Source organism: Seriola lalandi, unplaced genomic scaffold (assembly GCF_002814215.2).
Source record: "Seriola lalandi dorsalis isolate HSWRI2012SDOR001 ecotype SW California unplaced genomic scaffold, Sedor1 jcf7180002054246, whole genome shotgun sequence".
Classification (NCBI taxonomy): Eukaryota; Metazoa; Chordata; class Actinopteri; order Carangiformes; family Carangidae; genus Seriola; species Seriola lalandi.
In genome coordinates, this window is record NW_019524799.1 from 317,876 (window position 1) to 338,717 (window position 20,842).

Below are 20,842 nucleotides of genomic sequence, written 5' to 3' on the forward strand. Positions count from 1 at the left end.
TGAGAGAGTGTGACAGTGTGAGAAGGGACATCGCTCAAGTAACTAGGACAGTATCATGTGCACACAGAAAGGGAACCTGATCACCTCTCTCCTAAATTTAGCTCCCACTGACTGACTGTCCAGACCTAGGTACTGATCTGTGAAACCCCCACCACACACCAGGACCAACAGTTGAGGAGTGTGACCCAGCAAACCTAGTTAACAACTTCTGAGCCAAGAACAACTTTAGTCTGATGTATTGCTCCAGAACAAGCAACACTGATAGATCAGCACTTGTTAGATCTGAATGCAACTCACTGAATTGTTTCATCATCAATAACAAAATTCAGTGGATTTTACTCTTCTTCTTTTACCATATATTGTTGAGTAGATGAATTACAAAGTGATTTAGGCTGAGGTGGCAGCAAAAAGCAGCCTTTTCATTGTATTTAGAATGGAGCCAAATTAGATCGAAAAGAGCATGTTGCTATGGAAAGTGTATCCATTTAGTTAACTTTGTGAATCTCATACCTCAGTTTTCCCCACAGTATGTGTAGTCAGGATAAAACCTGACAAATATTACACTGGGAACTAAAATAAATTCATCACAAAAACAAAACAAACAAAACCCGCTCACAAGTGAACTAGCTAAGCATCAACATATTATAATAACTTGTGCTTCATAAAATATTTTCCTTTCAAAGCATAAAAAATTTTGGAATACAACAAATACGCTATATAAATAAAATTCACTCACATCATTGTGGGGTGTGAGCCAGTTTGAACTGACTCTCTCAGCTGACCACTTCATTGTGTGGCAAAGACAACAACAATAAGCATGGACACACACTAAACACAATGTAGTCAAAACATTTTTTTTTTTTTTTTTACAAAGAAACAATTTAATGTTAAATAGAAATATAAAAAAGACAATAGAGAAGAAATCTATTTCTGAAAACTACTTATTTACAATTTGACTTTTTAAATTTGCCACAAGTCCCTGTGTTCACATAGAGCTGGTTGTTCTGACCCCTGCTGGTCACTTTGAATTTGGCCTTGAACAGAAGCCGTGTCTTCATTTTTCTCTCATCAGTCATCAATGGTTGGCAGCCAGAATGCCTGAAAGATGAAAGAGCATTTTAAATTTAAGTTACCCACACGAAAGACTCCTTATTTCATGTTATAAGCTTGAAAGTCAATCAAGCACCGCCTACAGTTCTATCAAGTGTGTACAGTTTGAGGCAGGACGGGAGAGTAACACAATAATAAAACTGTAATACTGCAAATGAAAACAAGAAACTCGAAGTCGATGAACTGCACAGTTAAGCAACATCAACATGTTTATCTGCCTAACACAGTTTAAAAAGCAATTAAGAAAACAACTCCCTTCGTCCGCACTGCTGCCCCCACTCACCATGTTGGAGCAGGCACTTGCAAATGTCATGAACTTGGGGTTGAACTGCAGGCAGGTAATTGGTCCTGTGTGCTTCCCATCTAATAAAGCCACCTTCATACCGCTCTCTGCATTCCACACGTGGATCTTTCCGTCCTCCGAGCCTGAAATAAACGGACAATGAAAATAGTCGATGAAACAAGGACCAGCATTGTTACATGATGGCTAAGTCCAGCATTATTTTGAGCAATGCCTTTATTTGTCAGAGGAATGCTATTGGTGAGACATTTCATAGATTGACTCGCTATACCACTAAGCATTACATTCTTTTGTCTAAATATGCAAAATATTTGCTCTGCAGCATCTTTTTGATTTGGGAATCAATTTTTGTACTTCAGAGTGACTTTAGAACAATTCATAATCAAATACCTTTAAACTTTTTTGGGATGAAATAATGCATGAAACTATTTACAACAGTGAAACAACAACAAAAGAGAAATGGCAGGCTTAACTTACCGATCATAACGAACTGAGAGTCAGGAGTGAATGATGCCTCCAGTGTTACACCTTTACTGTTGTTGTAGCCCTGTGGGTAAATGAACAGCACCATCCGTGAAAATGAATTATTCTGTGCAGAATGGTGATTCAACAGTGAACACTAGTATATACAGAGAAAACATATTAAAGACAGCATTTGGTGGGTGTGTAAAAGGCTGTGTATCATTTTAGTAGTCATGTTATCTGGCTGCAGGAAATGAGTATCCACCTTCAAAACAGTTTGCGGTGGTGTGTGAAAAAAGTGGGAGAGGCTTCCAAATAATGTGATTGCATTACAGTTCGAACCAGATTTACCCGTAATTATTGATGTTCTTCTTCTGTGTGCTCTAGTACTCCCAATATTGAGTTAATGACTGAAAGTAAGTGTCTGTTGTTTGCTGTTACTTAAAGTTATATCTTGTTAAGTTTGCCTTGTTAAGTTTCACCCCATTAAGTTTCATTGTCTCTCATCACAGTGTGATGAGAGACATTTCTGACATTGTCACAATAATGTAACTGACTGGAGGAAGTATAAGTTAGCTGTTGTCATTTTTCACATTTTTAAGTTGAATTAGTATAGTCAATATTGCTGTGAATGGTTAATAATCTTGTTGGGGGAGAGTTGTGATGTGAGGACGACATTATGTACTACCCTGTTTGACCAGCGGGTGTTGACATTGAACTGTACGTAAGCTGGTCAATTATAAAATGTGGAGTTTGTTTCTGTGAATAGTAATATTTACATTCATAAATTGTAACTCTAGGTTACTATTTCTGTTACTGTTTTTGTTAAAGGTAGGCCTTACAATGCCTATTCATATATTTTTATATCAGAATTTCTTTATTAATATTTCAGTGGTTATGTTCTGTTTCTGTAAAGATGCCAGTGCCTAATGGACAATGGAACAATAAACACTGCTGGAACATAACGCTGTTTGAGAAAGAATTACGTCTCATCTTCATTCTTGTGTCCTGACCGATACACCATTCAGTTTAGACGAGGTAGCCCTATCCTTTCACCTCACAAACAGTGGGAAATTTTTCAGATCTTCATCACTCTTTAAAAATATGAATGAAAGTCCCATAATTGCTTCACTTTTTAAATCTGCTGAATTTAGTCACCGAACAGGTGTAATTTGACCGGGTGTGGGTCACACTGTTCTAACTGTGTGATTTAGACATGTATCTGTCTTTGTGTTTTAGTTTCAAGTAATTGATACTACCATACATAGTGCATGAAGATGAGTTGTCTCTTACCCCAAAGGAATGTAGCACAGCACCCTTAAAAGCATCTAAGATGCGAAGAGCCCCGCCATTAGTAGAAAGAAGGATTAGTTTTCCATCGTTGCTAAACTTCAGCCCTGTCCACTCGCATGTCCGATCATACTGGAGCTTGAAGGTTGCAAAGGGACCCTGTTGACAAGAATGATGATGACTCTTTTGCTTCTATTAAATTGTGGTTATACATTTAAAATTTTAGATAAGACATATGAATGGTCTCTCTCACACACATACACACAAACACTTCTTGCCTTGTCAAATGACCGCAGGTCATAAAGTTTAACCATCTCTGAATTTATTCCAGCGGCAAAAATGAGACCCTCTGGATCAAAGGAGCACACTGGCTTCCCCTGCAGGTGCATCAGACCCTAAAAGCGACAGATCAAAAGTCAGTATCAGCTATATCCCTCTTTTACAATTTAATATTAGATATTAGAGCAACCCCAGTGGGTGTTCACCAAATTACAAGAAAAGATACTTACCTGGCAGTTAGGTGACCGGAGATCCCATAGTCGGATAGTTTTGTCTAATGAGCCAGAAATAAATGTGTCGTCCACAGGAGACATGGAGAGAGATGTCACTCTGATAACAAAAAACAAGGGGAAAAATGAGGATACAGCAACTTCCAACTTAGACAGTAAATCAAATCAAGGTAGAAAACAAAGAAAGACGGGCCAGCATAAATCCAGTCCTCACCTTTTGTTATGCCCTGGAAAATAGCGGATGTATTTGTTGTCATGAAGGGACAGGTACCGGATAGTATCTAAAGGAAAAGAAGCAACACCATTAACATTAGGAAGAAATCAGTAATGTCATACATTAAGAAAGGATAAGCACAACCAAGATGGCATTAAGAACATACAGTCAATTACGGGCAGGTCTGATGAGTTGACTCAACCGTGGGCAAGGCAGTCACTTGTACAGTTAGCTCCTGTATGGGGCAGAATCACAGACCCTCAAACTGTACAAACAACTACCTCAGACCAAAGTGAGTAGTGTGCTCCTCATGATCCAGCAGCTTTCCACAGGGGAATGGCATCCTTTACAAATCAGTGTCTCCACAGTCCAATATAATATAGTCTACTATAACTTAAGTGCCTTCTCCTGCATAACAATGAGGTGATTCAACTGTCTGAATATATGCAAAATGCAGGATGAATACCTCTAGGCTACTTGTTTTTGCCCTATCTTACCATTATCAATGCCTCTAATGACTTCCTATTATTCATGATCACACATATAACATTATCATTACAGGTAGGTACACACACACAAACACTATCACCTTAGGCACAAACTGAAATTTATTAATGTCACTATTCATTCATTTAGCCCCCCCCCAACCCAAAAAACCCAACAAGTTTTTGTGCATGAACATACCATCGATTTTGTTGGAACTGTAGACCACAGTGTTTGCAGCATGTGTGTATCTGATCAGATCCACTCCATACTTTTTACTGTAGAGGGTCCTCTTGGGTCTGCCATAAATCAGAGCAAAATAAGCATTTAAATCAGCAATAATATAAATCTGCTCTGAAAAATAATCTCATCGTCTTTATGTAATTATTACTTAACATTTCGTAAGAATACAACACAGATTCAAGTTACATCCTCAATGGAGAGTTACTTGCTTCCTTGTTTTACATCTCCATGTATCAAAGACTGTGCTGTGACATTTTCTAGCCATATAAATACAAACAGATTACTGTACGGTTGCATTTACAATTATGTACATTATTGGCTGTTTTTCCTTACTAACTGATTAACTTTTTACTTTTTTCTTCACTTGGGAAGGTGGGGCCAGCAAATGCTTTACATTTATGCTATAATAAAATAAATCAGTTATGAAAATGTTGTTAAATAATTGTTGGTGATTCATTTTCTGCTTATCAGCTCATTGTTTCAGCACTAAGATGCAACTACACTATTTTCATTACCAAAACCCATAATTCTTCAGTTTACAATCACACAAGAAAAGCAGCAAACTATCACATTTAAAAACCATTAACCAACAAATGACGAAAACGATTTATTTCTCATGAAAATGTCCATCGACTAATCGATTAATTGCGACAGCTATATTCAGCACTATTTGTTATTTTAGCCTTATCAAAATTATCGATAGATTGAAATAGACATGTTATTTGTTTACATAATAATAGCTGTGCTGTTTTACTAATATAATTTTTGTTTTTTGTCAACTCATACATACCTAATAATTGCTAACGTTAGACTATTTAATTGTAAAACCCTCCTCAGACATTTTAACAGATCAAGGACTACTTCTGATAATATGATGAACACACCGCATGTTACTTACTAGCATATAAGATTAGTTACTATAGACTGACAGGATTAATGCTGCAGGAGTTTTCAAACTGCATGCATACACGGAAATTTCACATTTCATACAATCGCTGTTGAGTATTATCGCAGTGCAGCAGGCCTCGCTAGTTAGCACAGCAGGTAGCTAACGGCAAAAACAACACAGTAAAATTTGCAGAAACCGCACTTACTTTCCCTCTTGACAGTCGTACAAGACCAAAGAATCGTCATCGCTGCTGGAAATAATTGTTTCTCCGTTTGAACTGAAGTCGAAGCAGTTAATTTTGTCTGAGTTTTCTCGGAACACCTTAGCAACCCTGAAGCTCCGCAGCACATTGTCCGTGAGCTTCATGATGGCCTGTCTGTCTCTGAGGGGAAGCAGGCCCTCGTTTTACACTTTAAACCGGCTTACAGATGTAATTTGTGGTGCTTTGTATATATATATAAACTGCAGCGGTTCTGTAAGTTATTTTAGAAGAAGTATAATTCAAAAACAGCGACGAAAGCCCGCCTGTGATACTTTTGATCCACGGGAGGGAAAAGCACCGCCTTCGACACGTCGGTGACGCGCATATTCATCACCAACCACGCGCACTGGTTAGAAATCACGCGATATGATAGATAGTTATCGCGATAATTGCATGTAACTAAGCAACAAAAAAATAATGACCAGCTAATGCCAGTGACTTAACAACACAAAACTTAATTATCTTGGCAGGTTTTGGATAAAATTGAATTTTTTTATTGTCTTTTTCGACTCTGTCGATATCACCGAAGCGGACAGGACCAGAGTAAGTTCCGCATCCGCTCCCTGTGTTAGCAGGTGACCCTCTGGTCCAGCACTTTCTGACACATTTAGCAGTTCGTGTTGTTCGGCCTGCTCTACTTTCTGCCAGCTTCTAGGTTGTGCTCCAGGCAGGAAAATGTCCGCGGGAGAAGCGCAGAAGAAAATAACAGCAGGAGTTGTGTCCCCACTGAAAGGGAAGTCTGAGGTATGAACCAAGCGTGACTGTTCTGTCAGCAGCCTGAGTGTTTTTGTTGAATGTCAGGAGAGTGAACATTTGCTTGGATACTTCAAGAGATCGACAGTGACCATGGTAACATACAAATTCAGGCTTAAAGTTCAGATTCGTGTCGACTTAAAATTGAATCCTCATGTCATCAGTTCTAAAATAGAGTTAAACTTTAGAAAACGTTTTGACCTGTAAACATATTCCTGAACAAGCCATTATTGCGCAACGTTAATGAAAGAAGTTGACTTTCTCCAAATGCTTGGTGTTTTGACCAATCAGCACTCCAAAAAAGTTATCAAAATAGTTTCTGATGAATTTTCTTTCGATTGACTAATCAGTTCACCTCTATAGTGTTGTTGGTTTAACAAACAAACTTTTCAATTTTGTTTATTTTAGATTTTGGGCTGTAGGGCCAAGCAATATAGATAAAAAATTATTTCAGGATAAATTTGATTTTATATCACCATAACAATAAATTGCATATAATGCATTTTTTCTGGAAAATCTATTGAGTTATAATAGATAAAGTAACCTGATGTATGTTTTTAGACTTATCTAGTTCATGAAATACCAGAAAGATCAGAGTACTTCATCACAATAATTTTCACTGATTTGAAATATTGTCCACTTTGACCTGATTCAACCAGAGATGTAAGACTTTCAGCTGTCATAAACATCATTAATGCTTCACTGAGTACCATATGTGGTTTTCAACAGCATGAATGCAGGTGTCTGCACAGCAGTGAGAAAATACCTGCATTTAGTGTGCTCATGAATTCAGTTTAAACCAGTTTAAGGTTGTTTTACACTGAATTTAGGCTGCGGACCCTTTGAACTATTCCACAGCATGAATGGGTCCAAAGTCTGTTGGATACTGTGCACATGAATTTCATCACTGTGTTTGATTTTATACCAGCACTGAACTAACTTCTGGTATCACTGACTCATCTTTTTGTTGTTACCTAGTCTGTGGCAAAAAAAAATGTACAACTAAAGAAACAGTGCACAGCTGGGTGGCTTCGATGTGTCCCGTGCTCTATTCAAGTCAATCATTACACATAGGGTACACAACCCCTGTCAGTGTCTGGTCAGATTTTTGCTACACTTACTGCTGAGCTGGAGCACACATAACAGGCTTCCACTGGAATCCTCAGGCTTTATATCCCATTTACAACTTTCACAGGTAGGCAGATGCATGAGTCTTGAGAAAACACAGTTTTATGGGAAATGTGTTTACTAATTTATGGCAATTATCTAAGCAAGATTTTGGTTGATATAAACACAAAACAAACCACTAGGCAAAGGTTTGTACACTTCCTTTTCAGCCTTTAGAAGTAAACAGTTAATGCATGAAGAAAATATCAATTTATGTGGGTAGAAGAGGTATACGACAGCCCCATACACTAGTGTAATCCTGAAGTCTTCAGCTTTAATTAGTAAGGTTTTAACTGAGCTATCAATCATTTTAATGACTGAACAATTTTTAGTCCATGCTGTCAGTTAGTACTGCAGAAATGTTTGCATTCTTTGGAAAAGGATTTACTTGAGAGGTAAAAGTGGCCTTCAACCAACAAAAATGATTTGTGAGTAACTGTAGAATATTTGACCTTTCCTCTCATCCTTTCAAGTCGTATTCTATATGTGTGGTCTTTTTTTAAAATAACCTGCTTTAGTGCTAACTGTCCTTATACACTGACACCTGATTTTTTTCATTCCTTAGGCAGTTTCTGCTCAGACCCAGTGAAGTGTCCATGGCACGTGTTCTTTCCTTGTTCCGACCTCAGCCTTTTCTGGCCCTTGTGGGCAGGAGGAAACCTACATTGTGCAAAATGTCAATGGACTCACGGGCACGCAAGGTGTTTGTAGCTGCAGTGGAGGCTGTGCAGCCAGACACTGTGGTGCGGCAGAGTATAGAGCGCAAGGAGGACTCAGTCATTATCAATGGTCAAAAATTCACACTGAAACACAACCTGCACTTGGTTGGCTTTGGAAAAGCTGTACTGGGTATGGCTGCTGAGGCAGAGAGGATAGTGGGGGATCACTTAGTGAATGGAGTCATAAGTGTGCCACATGGGATTCAGCAGACATTAAAGCAGCATGGGAAAGAGTAAGCAAAAAACTTTAAGAGTTAAACAACTTGAAATATTACACAGAAAAACAGATAAAGTGTAATAAAATTTCTCACTTCTATCACAGTCATCTGTTGTTAAAAGAAAACAGTCACATCAAAGTAATGGAGGGAGCCAAACACAACTTGCCTGACTCTGATGCCCAGAAGGCAGCTGAAGGAATCAAACAGTTAGCCAGTGAACTGACAGAGAAAGACTTGCTACTTGTACTGATTTCAGGTAAACACATCACTTCTCTTAATTCTGATTCTTAACAAAATTATACCTTAAAATGTAAATTCAACTAAAGGTGATTCAACTCTTTCTAGGTGGAGGTTCTGCGCTTTTACCTGCACCCATCCCACCAATTTCATTGCAAGAGAAACTGGATGTTACCCGCAAACTTGCAGCTGCTGGTGCCACTATTCAAGAGCTGAACACTGTACGTCGTGCCCTTTCTTTCTTAAAGGGTGGAGGGCTTGCACATTATGCTCACCCTGCACAGGTAATGTACTTTTATTTTTTAAACACTTGTTTGTTGTTAAGAAGTCATTTCAGCACTCTGCTTTGAATGTCACCCCTCTGAACCCTTCACAGGTGGTTGCACTGATACTGTCTGATGTGATTGGAGATCCTCTGGACTTGATAGCCAGTGGCCCCACAGTCCGAAGTGAGGTGTGGCCTGAGGAAGTTTTGTCAATCCTTGAACAGTACAAGCTGTTGAACTCTCTACCAGCTTCAGTGAAGGATGTCCTTGGGAGACCAAGTCCCCGGTGGAAAGAGAACAAGGATGAAATAGAAAAGGCAGAAAATGTTCTTAATGCTGTTATTGGCTCCAACAGCGTCGCCCTCAAGTGCGCAGGTCGCCGGGCCCGAGAGCTAGGTTTCCGCCCTGTTGTTCTGTCACCAGGAGTGTGTGGCGATGTAAGGTCAGTCTCCAGACTTTACGGCCTCCTGGCCCGCTTTGCATGCTGTCAAGAGGAACCTCCTCCTGAGATTGCTGCTGAGGTGCTGAGGCTAGGGCCTGAAGTAGGTGTGGAGAGCTGGGACCTGTGCCGCACCATGCAGGTCTTAGATGAAGGGCGTACGGAAGGATGGGGTGCCACGTGTCTGTTAGCTGGAGGTGAGCCCACTGTGGAATTGACAGGAAAGGGTCAAGGTGGTCGGAACCAGGAGCTGGCTTTGCGAGTTGGACTGGAGCTGAGAGGCCTGCAGCTCCCACCTAATGGTCCTGTCTTCCTGAGTGGTGGAACTGATGGTCAGGATGGACCCACTGAGGCAGCAGGGGCCATTACCGATGGAGGTTTGTATGAAGAAGCACAAGCACAGGGGCTGGACATCAACAACTTCCTTACTAACAATGATTCTTACTCATTTTTTTCACATCTTTCTGCTGGGCAACATTTACTTGTACCTGGCCTAACCTGCACCAATGTGATGGATGTGCACATGCTACTTATTCCACCGATTCCCATTAACATAAGATAATTCAAAATTGGATCCTGCATTTAAAAAGTACTCTATCTGGTTCTCTGACTTGGCATGGTATGAGGTTTTTCAACTCAACATTTTTTGCCCATGTCGGGAAAACTGTGCATAGACCTACATGAGAGAAGGATTGGTATTCCTATATGAAAATCTAACAACCACAAAGAATAAAATTGGGATGTAATTTTTGTTATCAGCATTAGAGGTTTTTCAGCAGGGAAAAAACTAAAAACTGGACTTAATGCAAATCTTTTTTTTAATCACAGCAAATTATGTTTTACAACACAGCATAGAAATAACAGGCATCAACAACATCAGTATTTTCAAGTACATTACACAAATGTAACATCAATCAAGCTGTTTGCACGACTTGCAAAGTTCATTATCTTCCTGCTTTGCTGCTGGTCTCTTCAGGTACGTCAAGGTACCTAATATATGCTGATCATTTTGTTGTAATAGTTTATTTGACAAATACTATGTACATCATTAAAGAGTTCTATAAATACACAATGCAGTATATTGTCTTGTACTACAGACTTGCAGCTACTGCTATAACAATATAACATGTCGGTTACAATAGTTGACTGTAGGTTGGCTCACGTGGAAGTACATACACTATTCAACACCTCTGACATTTTCATGTTTTATTACTGTACATCAAATCACAGTGGATGTAACTATTATTTTCACAAAGATTAACATAAAAAAATAATGTCAAAGTGAAACAAACTTGTACGTACTGCATACAAATATAAAATATAATAGTTGTGTTCACCCTTCTCAAGCAAAGAGGCACCTTTGCCAACATTTATGGCCTTGAGTCTACCCAGAATGGATATGTCTGTGTCAGCTTTGCTACCTGGACATTGCACTTTTTCCCCCAGTCTTCTTTGCATAGCTACTCTCCAGTAACAATCCTGCTAATCCTGGATTGAGGTGTGGACATCGATTAACAGCCAATCCTGTGTCCGACTGAAAAATAAATCTTCACCCAAGTCACAGTTGTCTTGCACACTGAGGCGGGTTTTTCTCTGCGAGTTTTCAGTATATTTCTGCATTCATTTGCTCTCTACGTTCACAAGCCACCAGGGCCTGTTGCAGAGAAGCACCCCCACAACATGCCACCATGCTTCATGGTAAGGGTGTTGGGTTTCTGGTGAATTTGATAGAGTATAGAGCTTGAGAAGGGTTTTATTGAGTGGCAATAAAGCTACAGGTTGTGACGCATCCAGGAAAAAAAAAAAATCATAAAATCATCTGACACCTATTACACACGTGATTTATATTCAAATTGTGCACTTTGGATGTCATAAATTGGATGAATATACTCTTGCTTTGTACTTAATTTTAATCAATCTGTAGAGATTTGTTTTCACTTTGACACAGGTGTTTGCTGTGAATTAATGTATGAAACATGAAAAAGTCAGAGGGGCTGAATACTTAACACAGGTATTCTGTCTTCCATTAAGTGCATGCAACACCCCTTACATGTTAAGACAAACAATGGTGTTTCAAATTTACCAGAAAAATCATGGAAGATGTACAACACGAACTGATTTTCATGGATTTGTCTTTAAATAGACCATATGGATTATTTATCAAATAGAAGTGATGAAAATGATCCTGTCCACCGTAAGGAATCTTTAAAATTATAACTAGATGTGCACAGCACTCGCCATCATCATACACTAGCTCTTGCTGGTGCAATTGCAATTCAGCCTTAACATTCAAAAACCTGTCCATATCATCCTGCGTGTCCTGACTTTAAAAAATCATGTACCTTTTTCCCTTCATACATCATTCAAGTCAAGTACAATTACTTTCTCTTGCTTGTGGTCTTGGGATGGAAAATTTCATATCTGCTATCAAAACAGCGTTCTTAAAGCATTCTCAACTCACATGCAAACCCATCAATATTTTTCACATTTGTACTAAAGTCTCTTGAAAGAAATGAAAAAAGTTGACGATGAAGCCGAACAGGTTTTATGCAGAATAAAGTCATTTTCAATGAGCAAAGTTGATAGTCCGAAATAAATATGTTACAGCACTATATGTGCAATTTAAGGGATATAAGTGAGACGTAAAATTTCTCTAGGCAGTCGCCATAAGGTGCATCCATCTTGAATACACTGAAAAGTATCATTTTCACAACTTGGGTGCAGTCAGTGTCTCTGGGAGATGTTAACTGTCCAGGTCTCACTTGGATAAAGTCCACAGTCCAAGCCCATTGTCCTGTTAATCTCGATGAGTCTTCAGAGTATCGCCTGCTTTACTTTCCCTGCAAGAATAACAGAATGTTATTGCCAACAAAACAACCAAAAAAGAAAACAATGAGATTAATGCTATTTCAGTACAATAAAACATCTGTAACACTAATACACATTTTCACCCAAGCATCATCAGTGATATGATGGTAATAAATGTTGCAGCTTCAGTTGAGAGAACATAATTACAGTGTCTCCATTCAACTTCGTAACTATACTGAAACAGAGTATCAGACAGAGTCAGGAAGGTAAGCCACTTGCTTGAAGCAGCATGATGCTTTAACACATACCATCCACTCAGGTGAGGTGCTGTGTCAGGTGTGCCTCCGTTCTGCCCAGTCCCTGAACATCAACACAGACAGAGATAAAGCTAATGTGGCTAGCACGAGTTAAGCAAGCGATATGGATAAAGACAAAGAAAACTCACCCTGTCGGTAATACATATCGTTCACTGTATTCCCGTAGACTTTCCATGCAAAGTGAATTGCGACAAGACTAAAAATTAACCAGCTTAGTAAAATCTTAAATATGGAGACTCTCATATCGTTGGCGAGCCAGTCGTCCACAAACTCGGAGAGAAACGATAAGCAGCTGTCAGCGATGCGGGACAAAAACTCAAAGTCCCACGGTTCCTCCATAGTGTCCGATTATCCAGCTAATGTGGAAACAACTGGGTGAACTTTGTGTCCGTTGGGCCGTTTAAAAAACATCACTTTGGCTATGTAGCATAAGACATCCTGGTCGCCATCTCTACCGTTACGATGCTTATGAGTGGATTGGGTTGAAGAATCGGACATGACGTAGTTTACGTAGCCCCGCTACCTCACACGTAAACATCCTTCAGAAATACTGTAATTTTTTTCTTTTAGCTAAACTAGGTGTTTAATTATTGCCTGACAAGACCATTTAAGTCTTTGGTGTTATACACACCATTACTACATTTTACAAACGAAAAGTAATTAACTATTACCAACATACAATAGCAAGTTAGCTGTCACTGCTTTATCCCACAGCAGCAATGCCTACGCAAACCGTAAGGGAAAAAAATAAATACAACGTAACTTTTTTCTAGAAACGCGTTTTCTAGAGGCAGATTCCACCTTTATATGTATTTTTGTGACCACACACATGTCTGCTGTATGGCACGAACGATAAAATGCGTGTCCGGGGCGAAGCCAACGTTTAAATCACGCACTTTGACACAGTTTACTGCTCCTCTCTCCCGCTCAGCTGCGGTAGCTATAGCATGACGAGGCAGTCGCTGCCGGCGGAGTGCATTTATACGATTCAAACGTTGGTTTCGCCTCTGGCAAACATTTTATCCCCCCGGACATAAAGCAGACCCCTGCCAGATGACAAGAAAATGAATGAAGACGCAACCTGCTGCTGGATAACCGATAAAAACAACGCGTCCACTGTTCTCCCTAATATTTCCATAGGGAACGTTATGTGAGCGCTCTGAATTCAGTGCGAACGCTAAGGCCACGATGGGTCTAATTAGCTCGTATCTACGTTAGCTACACGAAAAGGCAAGTGGCCAACCCTGTTTTATTGTTTTGTTACAGAAAGTCATACAATTCATACATGTTTAATTGGGATAGCTTTAAATAAAAACTTAACAATGTTGTGTCGTTTATGTTGTATGTTTAACTCATCCAGCAAAAAAATTATGTTACAGTCTCGTGCAGTGCATCACATTTTCTGTCTGGAACGTCACCCTGAGGGGGCGGAACTAGCCTAAGCCAGCGAGTAACCTGATTGGTCAACTCAGCTTGTCATGAGAGATTCCGGATGTCTGCTGTGGTAAGAGGAAAATTTGTTTTCTGCTCCTCATTCTTGACAGCCTGTTTGCAACCGGGCTCCCGATGAAAGTTAATGTAGCAAATTAGATATTTAACCCAACGTTTTGACGGCACCAAAATCGTAAGTTTCAATGATAAAGTGTCTTTATCTGTTTAATTTTAGTTGACCACGATTGCTTGCATTGCTCACTGTTAAGCCAAGGCCATGAAATTGATCTGTGTGTGTCGCTTGCTAGCAGGCAGTGTTAGCCGTGTAACTATAGCCAACATTTACTGAGCTGCATCGGAATTCACAGTCAAACATCTATGCTAATGCAAAAGTAAGATTTCTCGACGGCGTGCACATTAGCAGAGAAGCTACCATTAGCTTCATAAGTATCTTAAGCTATTATTAGACACACGTTTGCTCCCTAGCGTTGGAACAGTTACTTTCGTCTCTCCGTCCAACCAACTGTCGTTTATCTGTAGTATAGCATTAACCAGCCTGCTGGAAGTTGTAATCAGTCTGAAATTCCACAGTCTGTTCGGCATCTTGGAGTTGTCATCATGTGACCCTGTCACTGGTCCATTATGAGTGCTCCTATTCATGAGATTTGAGATGCGTGCTCTCCCAAGGTTCAGCTACAACCATTGCATTATATTAGATATAAAGCTGTTTGTTTGAAATTGTTTGGTTATAGTATGTTTTTATTTAATCTCCAGTGACTGGGATGGTATCATGGAGAGAGACAATCATCAAGAAGGAGAGGCACAGGGAGTGAAGATTTGTGATTCACCCTCAGAGAGCAATCCACCTGGTGAATAAATGATATGATCTTTCATTAAAGCTATTTTAATTTTTAACGCCCATGACTTCATTTTCATCACTCATTTCATAATTTAATTTTGTTTTCATCTTAGCTGACACCTTGGCAACTTCTCTCTCCCTCTTGGGCAATCACATGTTTCCTGACCCTGTGGAGAGAAACAACGGTACTACTGTTGTGAAAGAGGAGCCTGCAGATTTGCACCTGTCGGATGTTACAGCACAGGAGCAGAGTCTGGACGCAGAGCACGTTTCTAACCAGGTAAAAAAGCTAGAGACTGAGGCGGCAGAAAACTCTGAGTGTCAGAACAATGAATCCACCGAGACAACTGAAAGAGGAACTGAGGATGCTGCCATAGACAATGACCAGAGCGATTCTGGAGAGTTTGTTGTAACAATGTTGGCCAAGGCCAAGCTGGAGGAGCAAGGTATAGGTGTGAAGGGAAGGTCATCCCCCTTGCTGGAGGCAGGCACCCAGGAGTCTCCTTCATTTATGTCTCATCGTGATGAGGATGTGACAGCTGACAGCTGGCGGCAGCACAGGAAGCATGTTTTTGTGCTAAGTGAAGCAGGCAAACCCATCTATTCTCGATATGGCAGTGAAGAGGCTCTGTCATCCACAATGGGAGTCATGATGGCATTGGTGTCCTTTGTCCAAAGTAGCGATAATATCATCCGCTCAGTCTATTCAGGTGAGAGCTTTTGTGTGATTTCATTTTTTTTTTGGGATATTATTGTGAATTTCAACTGGGTATGTCACAGGTGATCAGACATTTTCAATTCTCTAATATGACAGCAAGTGTAGAAATTTTGCAAAGGACTTTGGGAAGAGGTGGACAGCAGGCTGCAGTACCTCTGACTTGCTGTGAAGGGCAAGATAATTATTGCCAATTGACAACAAGTGCTGTACAAGTGAGAGAAACAAGTAAAAATTCATGCATTTAGAGTATTGTTTTACAGTCACTTTGTATTGATTTGTATTTATTATTAAATATAGCGTTTTATTTTGGACAATATGCTAATTTCCAAGTCTGAAAGATGTACAGTATTTTTGAGTGCAGAGACATTGAGTATTGGGGGGTGTACTTAGTTGTCATTTACTGATACCTTCAGTATGATCTTTATTTTGCTGATATTTTTTCTTCCTTCCATCAGAGGAGCACACTGTGGTGTTCTTACAAAAAGGGCCCCTAGTGCTCGTGTGTGTCTCCAGCAGTCGTCAGTCTGAGCAGCAGCTGCGTGGAGAGCTCCTCTACGTATACTATCAGATCATCAGCATGCTCACGCAGGCCAGCATATCCCGCATCTTTGAACACAAGAAAAACTACGATCTGAGGAGACTCTTGGCAGGCTCAGAGAAGATCCTGGACGGCCTCCTCAACCTGGTAGATTCAGACCCCAGCTTCCTCCTCGCAGCAATACACTGCTTACCCCTAGCCTCCTCTCTCAGGGACTCTCTCAGCCAGATCCTGCAGAAAGCTATCACGCCCAATCTAGTTTTCTCCATCCTCATCGCCAAGAACCAGCTGCTCACCATCGTCCAAGAGAAGACCGTCATCGAGGACACCCGGCTGGAGCCTGCTGACGTCCACCTCTTGCTCAACCTCATCGGAGCCTCCTCTGCCTTTCAGGCTGGGGAGATCTGGACTCCCATCTGCCTCCCTCTCTTTAATCCTGACTGTTACTTTTATGCATACATTTCTTACCTGGACCCTCCAGAATGCACTGTTTGTTTGCTGCTGCTCTCGACAGACAAGGAAGCTTTCTACGCTGTAGCTGAGTGCAAGAGGAAGATAGAGGAGGCCATGGTGGCTCAGAACTCCCTGAGCCTCATTGCCAAAGCCCAGTCATACAGCGTGAGCCAGGTGGGCGTCTCAGACCTCAGACACTTCATGTACAAGCCCTTTGATGTTCCAGACAACTACCGCCAGCTCACTCAGTTCACCAGGTGTGTGTGTGTGTCTTTGTGTGTATCTGTCATTGTCTATGCAACAACAGAAGGGACTTCTGAGGCGTCATTGGTGCTTTATGTTTAAAAAGTGAACAACAAGTTATTTATTTTGTGCTTTTATAGAGTATTTTAAATTGCACTTAATGTTAGGCAGTGAAATAAATACCTGAGAAAGTATGAAAGCCTGTCTTAAAAAAAAAAAAAAAGCTAAGTGTGGTTGTTTACAAATGTGTCCTGTTTTATATTAAGTACCTCAGATTAAAAGGGTTTCTGAAATAGGGCTACCAGTTACAAGGGCACAGAGAATTAAAAACTGTAAGAATTTCAAATTGTATTCCACTAATCCTGACGTGTCACTTCGCTTATCTCCTAATGAGCTGAACTGAAAGAATTAGGTGTCCTATTACATGAGTCAGCAGCCAGTCGAAACCTTGAGAATAAAAGTGAAATTATGCAGATAATCATAGCGCTACACTTCAAATAGCAATAACACATTTGTTTACTTGGCACTGTTCAGAACAAGGGTACAAAGAGCAAAAAGTCTCCCTTTTAAATAATTTTGGAAGCTGTGTTTTGGCATTTTGCTGTGTAATTTTTGTCCCATCAGATTCACAAATGAATAGTTTCAGTGATTTAAAAATTCATCACTGTAGTCCTCATGTCTCTGTATTATTGCATCACTATATATTTTTTTTTTTTATCAAAGAACCTTATGTGACTTTTCTGTCTGTAACCTACGATTTGTTGCCGCATGTAGCCCAGAGATGGAGGCGCCGTACAGCAGTGAGGGGGAGAAAATGAGACTGCTCGACCTTTATCGTTATATGCACAGCCGCATCCACAGCACCTCACGACCCCTCAAGCTCATCTACCATGTCGCTGAGAGAGAAACTCTGCTAGCCTGGGTATGTAGCTGTGGTTATGGACACATTTATAAGATGTACTCAGGAAAAGGTTATTCAGAGAAATCAGGTTATGTTGGTAAGTGGACAAATTTGTGTACATCCACTGTAAATTCATGCATACATGCCGCAGGTCAGTAATTGGATTCCTCCCCCACACTGATCTTATTACCTCTGCCAAGGAGGTTATGTTTTCACCCATGTCTGTTTATTTATCAGCAGGATTACTCAAAAGTACTTAACCAATTTGCACTGAACTTGGTGGAGGGATGAGGAACAGGCCAGGGAAGAACCCATGAAATGAAATAGTCCAAGTTGATGTTTTTAAATGTTATGTTTTGTCCGATCAACAGTCCACAACACATTACTATTATACATGATACCAAAAAGCATCAAATCATGATATTTGAGAAGCTGGATTCAATATGTGTTTAATTTTTCTAGCTTTTTTAAAAATATATATTAAAGTAAATTCTGAAATTCCTGACAGCTGACTAATCAATTATTTGACTAATAGTGGCAGCTCTACACAGTCAAATATTGAATGATGGAGTTATTTAGGCTTATAGAATCTACTTTGTGTTAGTTTAAGTTTAATTCAGATTTTGGATCGGATTATCTTGAACATGAGGACATATACTCATGTAATCATCTCTCCTTTCATAACACCTCTTTGCTTCCACAGCAGTATTTTTATTCATTTATTTTTTCTGAATTCTTCATCCTCCACATTCGTATGTGTAAAAAGCCAATTAGAAACTCCGTTATGTATATACACGGCCAAGAAATCTGCATTCTCCAGCAAGATCTAGCTGGGGAAATCAGGTTTCTCAAATTCCCTACCCTGATTATGGAAACTGGGTTTCTCATTTACATGTCGTTTAAGAAAACAGCTTACCGGATGGGAGACTGTAACCCAGTTACTAATGTGCATATAAACATACCCGAGTCACAAATTGTTGCAGTTTCTTTTTTTGATCAGTTTGATATCCTCACCTAAATTGTCCATTTTCCTCTCCACTGTAGGTCACAAGTAAATTTGAGCTGTACACCTGCTTCAGTCCTCTGGTGACAAAGGCCTGTGCTATTACAGCTATCACTAAACTTCTAAGGTGGATTAAAAAGGAGGAGGACCGTCTCTTCATCAGATATCCCCCGAAGTATTCAACAACCCCAAACCCCAGCAAGAGCTCTCGAGGTGGAAAATCTGACCAGCAAGACTCCACAGACAACGGCTTCTTGTCTCTTCTATAGGACTTTCTTATTGCTACAATAGTGGCGGCTCTGCCTCATTCAACAATAGTTTGTACACTGGTTCCAAGATATTTTTGAACCCTGTTTTGACACCTGTTGGACTTGACAGACATTGACTACTGGAATCAAACACTACATTTTACACTATTTAAGAAGGAATGATCTCTTTGAAGCTAGTATTATTTCCTTACCTTAACAAGAAAGCATGTCATTGCATCACTGCTTTCGATCAGAAACAGTCAGGGCAAAACAGCATTAGTACGTTTTAAATTGAACTGTGGTAGAATGTAATTGCAATGATATTTAAATGTTTTTATATTGTTTTATTACTGCAACAAGAGAGAATATTTTCTTTCTTGTGTAAGTTAAAATGGGGTGAAAAATGAACTTAAACTACCTTTCTCAGACTAGTTATAACATATAGATTTTTTTTTCATGATGACACAAAAACATCCCAATGTTATGAAACTGGATATGCAAGTATCGAAAGTATGTTGTGTTTTTGGGCTCAGCATAAATCGGAATAACAACTGGAACTGCCACACCAGTGATGAGCCGTCGTGTGTTATGATGGTGCATGAACAGACAAATCTATGGATTGGTTGCACATCCCTGCGGCACAACTTGAAAACATGGTGTTGTTTTATATCCCACTAATGTTTCCACTCAAATTTAAAACCATCAGGTTTCATTCATATTACATTTTGGGCAGAAAAAACAAATAGGATATCCCAGCCTGTTACACATTATCACTTTACATAATCAATTTTTCCATTGTTAGTGTTTTCATTGATAGAAGTCAAACCTTGTCAGTCTGGAAATCATCTAAGCTAAGACGATGCCTCAGAGCTCATGCAATGTTTTTCTGCAGATACTTCTTGTACAATTATCAGCTGACACCTGATGTAGTGAGTTCAGGTACTTCTCTTTTTGGATAATAGTTTTGTAAAGATGGTCTATAAACAGTAGCCTCATCCCTGTGTCCTCTGAGGAATTTCCTGTCAATTCAAGTCTTAAGAGTATGTCTATAGTATTATGAAATAAATCCCAGGTTGCACAAATGTACACTTGTCCTAATGAAGTAGAGATGTAGTGAATAAGCTTCATTTATTATCTACCAGATGACAAATTAACATTAAGTAATGCTTGATCTTGCAGTTCTGTAATTTACATAATAATGTTCTAGGAGTTTTCCTGGTAAGATCTATTTAGTTTGGTATTAATTGTATCAAAAATCAATGCAGTTGGTAGATTTCCAATGAATCGCTTTGTGTAATCTAACAGATAGTACCTGTACAATTAGTACAAAATTACATAGCTCTTTCCAGGAAACACCATAAGAATTTAAAACGTAAAATAAAGGGTTACCAACATTTAATTGAGACTTTGAATGACATGTCATTCATCAGTGTCATTTGTTGTGTCCAACTTAAACAACCTAGCCTAACTGAAATAAAAATGTTTGGTGAAGTGTTACCCAAAATTGTATCAACCAAAAACTAAAACTTCCCTTTAAATGTTCGACAAAGTGTTAACACTAGAAGTACACTTGCATCAAAGCTGCTTAGAAGAATGAAGTTTTCTATTATGTAGAGCATTAGAGCAGCTGTTTTCATTGGTCCAATTAATGTGATACAAGTTAACAGTGGCTGATGAACCCCAAAAATAGTTGATATATACAATATGGTCACTTGACATTTCCTTCCTGACAAGTTAAATGTGATCACCTCCACAATGTAT

At 39.5% G+C, this 20,842-nt stretch overlaps 4 protein-coding genes across 7 annotated transcripts; 2 read left to right on the forward strand and 2 right to left on the reverse strand.

Moving 5' to 3' along the window:
• Positions 1-840: 840 nt before the first annotated feature.
• On the reverse strand, positions 841-6,077 carry wdr82 (WD repeat domain 82). Its single transcript, XM_023404521.2, has 9 exons — positions 5,707-6,077; positions 4,571-4,668; positions 3,887-3,953; positions 3,673-3,772; positions 3,442-3,558; positions 3,167-3,322; positions 1,889-1,958; positions 1,394-1,536; positions 841-1,098 (listed from the first exon to the last, which is right to left on the reverse strand). Exons 1-9 carry the CDS (start codon positions 5,865-5,867, stop codon positions 1,069-1,071), a joined length of 942 nt encoding a protein of 313 aa, XP_023260289.1. The 5' UTR covers positions 5,868-6,077; the 3' UTR covers positions 841-1,068.
• A 108-nt stretch (positions 6,078-6,185) lies between these two features.
• glyctk (glycerate kinase) lies at positions 6,186-10,634 on the forward strand. 2 transcript variants are annotated; one of them, XM_023404528.1, is made up of 5 exons: positions 6,186-6,507; positions 8,249-8,635; positions 8,725-8,876; positions 8,966-9,141; positions 9,234-10,634. In XM_023404528.1, exons 2-5 carry the CDS (start codon positions 8,280-8,282, stop codon positions 10,122-10,124), a joined length of 1,575 nt encoding a protein of 524 aa, XP_023260296.1. In that variant the 5' UTR covers positions 6,186-6,507; positions 8,249-8,279; the 3' UTR covers positions 10,125-10,634. The 2 variants fall into 2 exon arrangements, with proteins under 2 accessions (XP_023260296.1, XP_023260297.1); XM_023404529.1 differs by lacking the exon at positions 6,186-6,507 and adding an exon at positions 7,573-7,711.
• On the reverse strand, positions 10,363-13,170 carry tcta (T cell leukemia translocation altered). Its single transcript, XM_023404530.2, has 3 exons — positions 12,816-13,170; positions 12,679-12,730; positions 10,363-12,402 (listed from the first exon to the last, which is right to left on the reverse strand). The coding sequence occupies exons 1-3, from the start codon at positions 13,024-13,026 to the stop codon at positions 12,360-12,362; spliced, it is 306 nt and encodes a 101-aa protein (XP_023260298.1). The 5' UTR covers positions 13,027-13,170; the 3' UTR covers positions 10,363-12,359.
• A 909-nt stretch (positions 13,171-14,079) lies between these two features.
• mon1bb (MON1 secretory trafficking family member Bb) lies at positions 14,080-20,480 on the forward strand. 3 transcript variants are annotated; one of them, XM_023404505.2, is made up of 6 exons: positions 14,080-14,191; positions 14,893-14,987; positions 15,091-15,687; positions 16,151-16,943; positions 17,704-17,851; positions 18,875-20,480. In XM_023404505.2, the coding sequence occupies exons 1-6, from the start codon at positions 14,166-14,168 to the stop codon at positions 19,100-19,102; spliced, it is 1,887 nt and encodes a 628-aa protein (XP_023260273.1). In that variant the 5' UTR covers positions 14,080-14,165; the 3' UTR covers positions 19,103-20,480. The 3 variants fall into 3 exon arrangements, with proteins under 3 accessions (XP_023260273.1, XP_023260274.1, XP_087029651.1); XM_023404506.2 differs by having other exon boundaries at positions 14,184-14,311; XM_087173525.1 differs by lacking the exon at positions 14,080-14,191 and adding an exon at positions 14,736-14,805.
• The last annotated feature ends 362 nt before the right edge of the window (positions 20,481-20,842 follow it).

What these genes read in the sequence shown, in the direction of transcription:
- glyctk (XM_023404528.1), top strand. Translation starts at nt 8,280, where the DNA reads ATGGCACGTGTTCTTTCCTTGTTCCGACCTCAGCCTTTTCTGGCCCTT. An exon ending in TTAAAGCAGCATGGGAAAGA is followed by an intron (nt 8,636 to 8,724) that starts GTAAGCAAAAAA and finishes CTTCTATCACAG; the next exon opens with TCATCTGTTGTTAAAAGAAA. An exon ending in GCTACTTGTACTGATTTCAG is followed by an intron (nt 8,877 to 8,965) that starts GTAAACACATCA and finishes AACTCTTTCTAG; the next exon opens with GTGGAGGTTCTGCGCTTTTA.
- wdr82 (XM_023404521.2), bottom strand. Translation starts at nt 5,867, where the DNA reads ATGAAGCTCACGGACAATGTGCTGCGGAGCTTCAGGGTTGCTAAGGTG. An exon ending in CAGTTCCAACAAAATCGATG is followed by an intron (nt 3,954 to 4,570) that starts GTATGTTCATGC and finishes CTTTTCCTTTAG; the next exon opens with ATACTATCCGGTACCTGTCC. An exon ending in TTTCCAGGGCATAACAAAAG is followed by an intron (nt 3,773 to 3,886) that starts GTGAGGACTGGA and finishes TTTTGTTATCAG; the next exon opens with AGTGACATCTCTCTCCATGT.
- mon1bb (XM_087173525.1), top strand. Translation starts at nt 14,777, where the DNA reads ATGAGATTTGAGATGCGTGCTCTCCCAAG. An exon ending in CATCCGCTCAGTCTATTCAG is followed by an intron (nt 15,688 to 16,150) that starts GTGAGAGCTTTT and finishes TCCTTCCATCAG; the next exon opens with AGGAGCACACTGTGGTGTTC. An exon ending in GAGAAACTCTGCTAGCCTGG is followed by an intron (nt 17,852 to 18,874) that starts GTATGTAGCTGT and finishes TCTCCACTGTAG; the next exon opens with GTCACAAGTAAATTTGAGCT.
- tcta (XM_023404530.2), bottom strand. Translation starts at nt 13,026, where the DNA reads ATGGAGGAACCGTGGGACTTTGAGTTTTTGTCCCGCATCGCTGACAGC. An exon ending in CGATATGTATTACCGACAGG is followed by an intron (nt 12,731 to 12,815) that starts GTGAGTTTTCTT and finishes GTTGATGTTCAG; the next exon opens with GGACTGGGCAGAACGGAGGC. An exon ending in GCACCTCACCTGAGTGGATG is followed by an intron (nt 12,403 to 12,678) that starts GTATGTGTTAAA and finishes TTATTCTTGCAG; the next exon opens with GGAAAGTAAAGCAGGCGATA.